The sequence below is a fragment of the Chanodichthys erythropterus genome, chromosome 17, assembly GCF_024489055.1.
Source record: "Chanodichthys erythropterus isolate Z2021 chromosome 17, ASM2448905v1, whole genome shotgun sequence".
NCBI classification, from domain to species: Eukaryota; Metazoa; Chordata; class Actinopteri; order Cypriniformes; family Xenocyprididae; genus Chanodichthys; species Chanodichthys erythropterus.
Window position 1 is genome coordinate 13,229,668 of NC_090237.1, and position 10,843 is coordinate 13,240,510.

The 10,843-nt window shown below is 37.3% G+C and overlaps 1 protein-coding gene across 2 annotated transcripts; it reads right to left on the reverse strand.

Moving 5' to 3' along the window:
• Positions 1-3,332: 3,332 nt before the first annotated feature.
• On the reverse strand, positions 3,333-10,547 carry LOC137004451 (E3 ubiquitin-protein ligase TRIM39-like). 2 transcript variants are annotated; one of them, XM_067364780.1, is made up of 8 exons: positions 10,474-10,547; positions 9,474-9,527; positions 7,765-8,315; positions 7,584-7,679; positions 6,790-7,023; positions 6,567-6,708; positions 5,091-5,117; positions 3,333-4,945 (listed from the first exon to the last, which is right to left on the reverse strand). In XM_067364780.1, the coding sequence occupies exons 2-8, from the start codon at positions 9,508-9,510 to the stop codon at positions 4,383-4,385; spliced, it is 1,650 nt and encodes a 549-aa protein (XP_067220881.1). In that variant the 5' UTR covers positions 9,511-9,527; positions 10,474-10,547; the 3' UTR covers positions 3,333-4,382. The 2 variants fall into 2 exon arrangements, with proteins under 2 accessions (XP_067220881.1, XP_067220882.1); XM_067364781.1 differs by lacking the exon at positions 10,474-10,547 and having other exon boundaries at positions 9,474-10,443.
• Positions 10,548-10,843: the final 296 nt, after the last annotated feature.

Below are 10,843 nucleotides of genomic sequence, written 5' to 3' on the forward strand. Positions count from 1 at the left end.
AGACGCAGGTGGCCAGATTGGCACACAACAAGAGGGAGCACAATTGACAATGAAAGCTGATGAGTTGATTTATCTTTTTTTTAATATGTTATCATTCATAGAGATTTTTAGATGGATGTAGAGGCTTTTTAGATCAGGTAGAATATGCGATTCTCTGACCCAGTTTGTTTGCTTCCACCAACTGGCAACCTGTGATGTCATAACAAACAGCTAGAGCAGCCAGAGAAACACTAAACGCCCTTTCACACAGGACGCGGTATGCACTGCGCTCGCCGTTGGGTTCATCACAGCTCTTCAGATACGAAGTGACAGAGGTGGGAAGTCCAGGGGTCAGAGAGTAAAAGTCCTGCCATATTTTTATTCCACCCACTGAAGCATTAATGAGATAAATAAGTGTTTAATTGAGTGATGATTGACCATTATTGAAGACACCTGATGATAACAAGCAGAATCACCAAAGGAGAAAATCACAATTTTTAAGTTACCATCATCGAGGTCAAGGTTTGTTTTAGTTTAGCTCTTGACCCTTGACTTTTTAATGTTAGATTTGCGTAGGCAGTCTTAATTGTATTAAAACCAACCAGCTAAGCAAAGTTAAAAGATGATCAGGTGGTGTTGTTTATGTTTTCGCATAATCATTATTTGATCTGAATCAGTGAACTCATTTAGAGCCCAGTCTTAGGTATAACATTGTTGATTACAGCTGCACTGTGATTCTACAGCAGATCAACTTTATCAATACAATTTTTTTTTTTGAAAGTTGTCCTTATCACAAAAAAAAGATTTACTTTAGGCTAGGGATGGGCAGATCGATATTAAATATCGATATATCGATACTGACGTTGAGTATTGAAAGTATCGATACTCAAATTAAAATATCGTTACTAGGGTGTTTTTTTTAAACCAGTGATTGTTTATTTAACAAAAAATTGGACAAATAACCTATTTAAGCGAATAATTTGTAGTAAAAGTATTTTCCTGCTCATCTGAACACGCAAATGCTGCAAGTCAAAACCAATCGATCACAGAGCGTTCGCTCACTACATTCAAATAGCTGTAGGGCTGCGTTTAGTATCGTAAGAAACCATTGATGCTTTTGGGAAACGCAGCCCAGAACATATGCTTAACAGAACACAGAGAAATATAATATTATTATTAGTTATTTCACAATAAACAAAATGAAATAGCCTAAATAGTTTGTGCAATTAGCCTACATTTATTTAAAATGAACCTTAAAAATTCATATTGATGTTCTGTCAGAATACAAATGTTTCATGTAATGGGTGCAACATCCTGTCAATGGCAGTCCCTTATGAAAATGAACCATTACTACAGTGACCATAGTTCAGCTAGGCATATAAAAGGCTTATTTGTAGATTTTCCATGCCAAGTAAACATTTTAACCATGTGTAAACAAAAATGTAACAATATAATGTTAAGTGTTAAGTACTTATCTTCAATATAATGTTAAGTGGGTATCATAACCCATTTTATTCTTAGTAATTCAATAATTGAATAAATGTTAAAATCTTTAAGTTCATATTAGAGGTATCGTATCAGTGATATTTGCCTTGAAAGCATCAGTATCGTATCAAAAACAAAATAAGTGGTATCGCCCATCCCTACTTTAGGCACACAGAGACATCAAGAATCAGCGTATGAATCTCAATGACAGTGACAAGCAACATATTCTGATAAACAGATCAACTCTGAACATTAGAAAACAAGCTACTAAAAAGTCACAGAAAAAAAGCTAAATTTAAATAGTGAGAATAAAGAAAATTACTAAGACAATTCAGCTCATAATTTATTCATGCAGCAATGCATGATGGGAGGCATGGATGATTTTTGAGTGGTGGCACCCAGAATGCATTGCAACATGCTCTTTTACTCTCACCACTGTTGAGATTCACAGGCTGGTTCTTGACATCTGTGTGTTTAAATGCAAGTTTTTTTTTTTGTTTTTTTTTTTTAAATCAGAACTTTAAAATATATACATTCTTGTATTGTAAAAGTTAATCTTCTGCTGTGGAATCACAGTGCTGCTGTAATAATGTAAATCTGACTCAGATTGGGCTCTAAATGAGTTCAGTGATTCAGATCAAATAATTATTATATGAAAACAAAACCAACACCACCTGATCATCTTTTAACTTTGCTTGTCTGGTTGGTTTTAATGCAGTTAAAATTGCCCAAACCAAAATCTAACATTAAAAAGTCAAGGGTCAAGAGCTCAACTAAAACAAACCCTGACCTCGATGATGGTGACTTAAAAATAGTGATTTTCTCCTTTGGTGATTCTGCTTGTTATCATCAGGTGTCTTCAATAATGGTCAATCATCACTCAATTAAACACTTATCTCATTAATGCTTCAGTGGGTGGAATAAAAATATAGCAGGACTTTTACTCTCTGACCCCTGGACTTCCCACCTCTACGAAGCGATTTGCACTGCGCTGGCCAGATCACAGTAGGCGGAGTTTTCCAAACTTGTATCGGGAGTTCTATACGTCTAATCATTTGATTGTTGTTCCACCTTTCGGTAGGCAGCAAAGTATATGTCCTGTGCTAAGAAGTGAGCAATAGCAATAGCCCTGCTTGTAAGAAGAAGAAAGAGCAGCTCTTGACAGTGTCTGTCATGTCTTCATGACACAGCTTTTCTCCCGATGTCAATATACGACCAGCAAACTTGTATTGTATAGCTCTGGAAATTCCAACATAGTAAATAGCTGTTCATCCATTTTGCTTTCTGATTGTTTGGATGCCCCGTTGCTATTGGTCAAGCGGGTAATCGTCACAGAGCGCAGCGGCAAAAGTGGAAATATTTTGAACTTTGACCGCGACATGCGCAAGCTGCGCTCCGCTGCGCTATTTTTGCTGTGCTGCTAATGCTCAATTAAAGCGAGAGTACTCCTTTGATGGACAAAACAAATATGGTTTCACACAAAAAGTGCTCAAAATGCACAGAATAAGTATATCTAATGTGTTTTATGTCACGAAAGAAAATTAATATTAAAAATATTTATAGAAGATTTACTCATTTAAACTTATTTTAAATTATTCAGTTTGGGTTAAAGTATGGTGTGTTATAAGAACTAAACTAAACTAGCCAGAAAATATGATATATAAAGATTATTTTAGTTATTACACAGACAGCTATAGGATCTAGCATGCCCAAATTAAACCCGAGTTTCCTGTCCTGTAAACGTGTGCAGCGTCAGATGTAAAACACAAAGCTTACCTCATTCGTGTGCAGCAATGAATAACACAAGGCTTTTATTTCTTTCTTTTTTATTTATTTAACATTTATATGTGAATGTTGTACACCTCGCATGTTAACAAACGTTCAAGACTATCAAGTTTATAAATGACCAACTTATAAAAACAAATTTATAGTTGTCTTTGTAAAGAAATGTTCACTTTAGATGCAGCTTGGAGCCACTGCTGTGACACTGTATAAACACTTCCAGTGTGAATACTCACACAGCTCTGCAGCTGCAGTTCATACTCACACACCACTGACACATGCGGTGTGAACTCAGCCTAACACTAGAACAATCAAGAGTTAAACTGCCTAACTGAAGTAAGCACTGACCCCGATCATGGTGACATCAAACCAAACTTATTTTCAAGAAATCATCAACATCTAAACCTCTGGTAATTCCCAATAACAACTTATATAGATGTATGTCAGAAATAAAGTCAATCTGGTTAGTAATAAGTGAAGCTGGTAATGCTGTTTGTGGAGATGTTTAATCAGATCTTCAGAGATTTAATGTCATTTATCTGCAGTTGATTTCATTGAAGGCTGTGGCTGAAGTTGTAGTTCTTGTTGTTCCTGTCCTTCAGTGATTCTGTTATCACCTAATTATCTCATTAACTCCAGCATGTGTTACATTTAACAGCCTGTAGTGTGCACACTGAGTAGTGTTCATTTCATCTGGGCTAACCCATGTGGGGCCTCCATGGAAACTGTGGACAAAACTGGCTGGGCCCCAGTTAGCAGCCCAGGTGACAGCCATCTGGGCCCCACATAGCTGTGCTGGCTGGGGACATTCTGACATGGAAGGCACATTTCAAAGTAGAATATCTGGCTCTATTGTTTTTTTCTATTAGTAAATATATTGTAACATATTTTTCAATATATGAAAAGCGGCAATTCCTTATGCATTATTAAATATATTGTAATATATTTATCAATATTTTCTGTTTATTTTTTAAATATACTGTTAAATCATGTAATATGTTGATCATTCATATATAGGGAAATATATTTTCCTTCCATAAGGGATATAACTTATTCCTAAAAGAACAAATGTAAATGAAATTTTATTGTTTAACAACACCAAGTGTTCAAATAAGTTCAAATACTAAAATTTATTTTCATGTTGGCATTTTGGGGTAAATGTACCTGACATTTGAGATGATCAGTGGTGCTGCATTTTTACCGTCTTTATTAGCACCAGGGCTAAAGTATGGAAAGAGTTTCTCTGTAAAAGACTGACCAGTGAAAGAATAAATAATAGACCTGGATTTCCCATCATAAAAGGAGACCAGACCCTCCTCATAATCCACAAACACACCTATAACCTGAGGCTTCACTCTCAGAGACAGAGAGACAGGAGGAGATTCACGAGCCTTGTACTGATTCCCATTTCTCAGAACAATAATCCAGTATCCATTCACAGGACTCCCTGTGATTATACCCTTCCTGTTAATGGATTCTCTGGCCACTCCTAAATCCCAGTCAGTCTTTCCATTTACCTGCACCTCAAAATAAAATCTTCCGAATCTGAAACCCTGTTTTGCGAGGACAGAGCAACAACTGTTGAACCTCTCTGGGTTGTCTGGAAGTAATTGCTTAATGTCTCCATATGTGACTTGTTTTCCATCATCAGACAGGATAAGTTTTGGATAAGCTGTATTAGGATCCAGAGTCACATCCACTGAGAAAGAGATCAGATATAAATCACATCTTCACACTACATTTTTTTTGTTGTGTGAGCTCAATATCTGAGAACACATTGTGTACATTTGATATCTGATTTTAAACTTATTTTGTGAACATGTACAGTACATCACATATTGTACCTGCAAGTTGCTGCATCCTCTTCAGAACTGTGGAGACAAATGACCATAAAAGATTATGGGAGGAGTTTTAATATAATACAAGATCATTGTGTTTTCAGCTCTTGTTCTCTGATAGATGTTTACCAGGGTAACAAGACACAAGTGCAGACAATCAGGGAATTAGCAACATAAATAGAGACATTACAAGGGAAAACTAAAAAAAAAAAAAAAAAAAAAAAACAAGCATGGAGAAAAGAACCATTGCATAGCCCCTCACTAGAGGACGGCCTTCCCCGCCATGACAAGAACACAGACACCCTAATTGATTGTGTCAGGGAATAACAGAAATGGAGAATAACAGGAAGAGACCACCTTCCTAGCCATGACAGGGAAATTGGAGATGACCTCCTTAGTCCTGACAAGGATCAAAAAACTCATAGACAGCTTTCCTTGCCATGATGGGGACATAGGATTGTGACAGAAAGCACAAGAAAACTTGGAGACAGCCTGCATAGCCATGACTGGGAACATACTGTAGGTACAACATCCTTGATCATGTTAGTGAACACAGGAAGCTGAGAGAGGGCTCTTCCAAGCCATGATAGGAAACTCAAGGATGACTGCCTTGGTTATGCAGGGGGACTGTCACAGTCACTCAGGCATGACTTCAAATCAACAACAGCTGTGCTTATGGGATTTAAGAAATTCTTAATAATAAAGCAAGATGTCCTGTTGAGATATGTAAGATGCATGGATTATTTAAACTACAAAGGTAAAACATTAAGTAAATCATTGTGACAGATGTAAAGGGGGATGAGAATTTATGCATGCATTAGGTTATTTCAACAAGAAAGACTTCCGCATACATAGAATAAACCTGTGCCTCCTCGCAGTGTAATTAGAGAATTGAGTTGTCCTTGAAGATAAATAACTTTAATCGGTTTCCAAAACAAGGAAACATCAGTTTGAGTACTGGGAAGCACCCAGGGACAGCCTCCCTGGTTATGACTGGGAAGACAGAGTGGTTGTGCCAGGGAACGAAGGGAGCTTGAAGATGGTCTTCCTGCCTGTGACAGGGAACTCAAGGACAGCCTTTATGACCATGGCCGGAAGTGCAGATGGTTTGGGCAGACTGGGGCTAAAGCAGTCTCCAAGGGAGCAGCAGAGGATGCCACCACTTAAAGGCTAATAGAACGGGAGGGATCTGACTGGAAAGTGTGCATAGTCGAGACACACAAGATGCCAGATGCCATCACAAGAATCATCACATGAGAGGAAGAGCTTTTGCCATGCCAGGAAGCCTGAGAATCAGCGGGAGTCCAGGACTAGGAACTTTTGGGACCATTGAAGCATGGACCACCAGGCTTGGAACCTCTGGGACCACTGGACTTTGGAGCTCTTGGATGTTTGATCAGTGTTTTTTTTTTTATCTGCAGGTGTCTGTTCTTCCATTACATGGGGTAATTACTGTCAAAATAAAGTCTGACATTCTCTTACCAGTTTTGCAGAGTTTCTCATCTAGTGTCTCCTTCAGTTGAGTCAGAGATCTCATCAGAGTCTCCACACTCACATGAGTGTCACTAAGACTGATCTCAGAGCAGCTGCTGGTGTGTGCAGGTCTGCTCAGGGACGGGTAAATCTACAGCAGGAGAGAGCAGAAATCCCTCAGCATGGGGAGTGTTGTGCTGTGATGTGAGCAGACAGAAGGAGCTCCACTGACCTGGAGGAGGTGCAGGTGATCCTCAGTGTGTGAGAGCTCATCCAGCTCAGTGTCTCTCTTCATCAGCTCAGTGATCTCCTGCTGCAGCTCTTTAATGAGCTCTTCAGCCTGCTTCTCTGCTGCTTTCTGCTTCTGCTCCATCATCTCCAGCAGCTCAGACTGACATCTCTCAATGGAGCGGATCAGATCGGTGAAGAGCTCAATACTCTCTGCTTTCTCTTTCTCTGACACTTCCTGATAAATTAATAAAAAAATTTGTTTTACTTTTTTGAAAGCAAATTAAAACATTGTACATAGAAATCAAATAAGTAAAAGAAATATCACAATTGCAATATTGTTAACATTTCAATTGTTTCTTTAGGCCAGCAAAGATTAAATGGAGAATAAATATTAACTTTTGCCTCTCTGATATTTTTTCCTAAAAAAGATCCCATAAACTCACATTCATATTCTCTAGATGTGAATCTATAGCAGAGTTTCTCAAATGGGGGTTCGCAAACTGCTGGGTTTTTTGAGAGAACTGCAGGGGGTTGGTGAGTTCATTCACATTCATTGTCTCCAACACTTCTTTCAGTTTATTTATAGATAAATTAATTTCTTCTGAGTTTTACAGAGCCCCTAAAGGGACATAGTGATGTGAAAAAATTAGATGTGAGGAAAAATTATATTTCAATGTATCTTCATCTTTGTTCTCATCTTATATTCTTTCCATCAACATGTCCCCTTACGGGATCCCCAGAATGGTACAAAAACTTGAGATAGAATAAGAGTCAAATATTACTGTGAGTACTCACTTTTCTGAGTTTTGCTGAGCGTTTGAGGTCTTGAATCCTCTTCATTCTGTCCTGGATCATCTGCTGCACATCTGTCTGCATCTCCATCAGCTGAGGCTACAGAAAAAACAGAACAAACAGTCACTCAGATTCAACAGCATCTACACTAATGTTTTATTAAACCATGTTTTGCTGTTGTTACCTTCCTCTCTTCGCTCTCCTCCTCTACAGAAACAGTGTTGTGATTCCTGTGATTTGTCACAGCGCAGAGCAAACACACACATGTCTGATCATCTCTACAGAACAGCTCCAGAGGTTTCTCATGTTTCTGACAGATATAGTCCTCAAGTTTCTCCACAGGATCGATCAGTTTGTGTTTCTTTAATTTTGGGACTCTCTGATGAGGCTCCAGGTGAGTTTGACAGTAAGAGATCTGACACTCCAGACACATCTTCAGGGCTTTCATCTTTCTATCATCACAGATGTCACAGAGAACCTCAGATTTACTCTGGCCAGAGTTTCCTTTAAAGAGCAGCACAACATCTCTAAGTGTTGTGTTGATCTTGAGGTCGGGTCTTCTTCTGAATGTTTCTTTACATAATGGACATGAGTAGATCTGACTGTTGTTCCAGCACTGGTTCAGGCAGCTCTTACAGAAGTTGTGTCCACATGGAGTGCTGACTGGATCAGTGAACACATCCAGACAGATCGAGCACTGGAGCTCTGACAGAGGACCACTGGAGGATGACAGACCTGAAGACAAAGATGACAAAGCACCATTTCTGACCTTGTATACATAAACAGGAATATTATCAAGTTAAAAAAAACAAAACAATAGTATTTCTTCCTCTCATCTACAATCAGCAACTACCCAATCAGCAAGCAATGATCGAAACAATGTTAAATCAATGTTAATGTGTCAACGTTAACCGCATTGAATCAATATCACTTTTGCACCTGCAATTAATGTTGAAAAAATTTTTAAATTTCACCAAAAATGAATGGTAATGGCATTGATGTTGGTTCAACATTATGCTTGCACTCTCAGAAAATGAAACACAACTACAACTGAAGATAAAAGAAATTAAATCTCTCAAGATCTCAGCAGAAGTTCTTTTTGAGAATTAACAGAGGTTTAGATGTTGATGTTTTATTGAAAATGTTTGGTCACCATTTTGGTGGTCAGTGTTTCCTTTAGTTGGGCAGTTTGACTCTTGGCTTTTCATGTGAGTTTGTGTTCTTTGGAACAATGTTAATTAAAACTTACTTTGTTGCAAAGAAATCAGAAATAAAGATTAACGAGTGATATAGTTCTCATCATCAAAAAGCAAAATAATTTTCTAATTGTACTCCTGACCCAAAGGAGCCCCCTGACCCATTGTTAGGTTACATTCACCAATAATACTTTATTATTAACAAATAATCACTTTTGGTCATGAATAAGATTAGTAAACTATGTTGCTTTATGAGGCAGAGAACTATATCACTGGATCATTTTGTTTCTGGTTTTCTTTGCAACAAATGATGTGCTTTAATAAACACTGTTACAAAGACCACAAACTCACACAAAAAGCCAAGAGTCAAACTGCCCAACTAAATAAAAAAACTGACCACCGTAATGGTGACCAGACATTTTCAATAAGACATCAACATAGTTGTGTTTCATTTTCTGAGAGTGCAAGAATGATGTTGAACCAACATCAATGCCATTTCCATAGGTTTTTTGTTGAAATGTAAACATTTTTTCAACATTAATTGTGGGTGCAAAAGTGATATTGATTCAATGCGGTTAACGTTGACACATTAACATTGATTTAACATTGTTTCGATCATTGTTTGCTATCTGGGTAGTGTTTCATTTAAGAATAAATGAATATTTCAGTATCACTTAGTGATTTCTCCTGTCCTTACTTTGTTTTCGTGATGTTGATGAAGATTCTTCCATCATTCTTTTCCTCTTTAAGCCTACTCAGGAAAAAGTCACCACACACACAACACATCTTATTTCACAGCATGAAACATTACCAATGACAAACAACTGAATACTTATATTCCATAAAGGCGAAGTATGTAATATCCTGCACATTTGAATATCTCATGCATCATACTGTGCAGATGTAAAATCTATTGGTAGTTTGATTTCAGTTGTGAAAACATTGGTCTGCTTGTTTGAGTAGCACGACTAGCCAAACCAGCCTGACACAACAATGACTCAACCAGTTACAATTTTGGCCGTGACTATGTGGGACAATGGCAGATTGGAGATGTTCAGGAAATCAATCTGACACTTTTTGTGCATTTCCTTAGAAGCACAGAAGTGACAAACTTCTTTAAAGTTTGAATAACATATAAACTCAATGTTTTTTCTGTTGTATATAAATAGAAAATATCTGTAAATCCTTAAACAATAACAATGATATTTTGTAGGCTACTTGTTATTGTGTAAGGATTTACAGATGAGTCACAAAATGAAAAGCCCAACTGAACAAAATCACAAAATGTGTCTGCCCTGCTGGGAGGAAGAAACAACAACAAAAATGCTTAAACCAGCCCAGTTGGTTTACTGGTCTTCAATTGTCTTGCAGCTTGTGAATTTTACGATCAGATTTTTACGTTTGCGTGTTTCCAGTTACTTCCTGGTTCTAAACTACTGACAGCATATGCCACTTTCTTAAAAGAAAAAAGCATAGGCTACTTTCAATATTGTATGTGCTATTGTCGTAGCATTTCAATTAAGCATACTCATCAAAATATAGAAAACAACAGTAGTTATGTATTTGACTCATGCCTAAGATTTCCAGTTACTTAAACAGACCACTAACTATACACTATGCAAATCTGTTTAGTAAAACATTTTACATATTTCCATCACTTTCCTGGAAGTGAGTATTAGGCTGTGGTTTTAGATTACCTGAATAAATCTTCTGGGTTTTTTTCTTTCAAGCGGCTCTCAGACTGTTCAGTTTAGTTGCACTTTCACTTCAAGCAGAACTCAGTCACCTGCAGTGATGTCATAGCCCCTCCCATCTTTTCTTTTGGAACAAAATAGAATTTACTTCTGTATTTAATTACTCAAATCATGGCTCTTACATGGGTTGTGCTATGCACTCTGTCTCATGTTGTTTGGGTCCGTGTACTTTTGAGTCCATTAGTTTTTCCTTTTTTAAACCAGAAATTAAATATGGAAAGTGCAGTTTCTTTGTTTTTTATTTTAACACTGATGAATAGAATTAACAGATACAAACTAATTTTCTTTATGCAAGATTATTATTTTGTTAAAA

Bases quoted from the DNA above. Each gene is read 5' to 3' on its own strand.
- LOC137004451 (XM_067364780.1), bottom strand. From the start codon at position 9,510: ATGATGGAAGAATCTTCATCAACATCACGAAAACAAA. The intron at 5,118-6,566 runs GTAAGAGAATGT...TTGTCTCCACAG, and splicing joins TGAGAAACTCTGCAAAACTG to TTCTGAAGAGGATGCAGCAA. The intron at 4,946-5,090 runs GTACAATATGTG...TCTCTTTCTCAG, and splicing joins GAGGATGCAGCAACTTGCAG to TGGATGTGACTCTGGATCCT.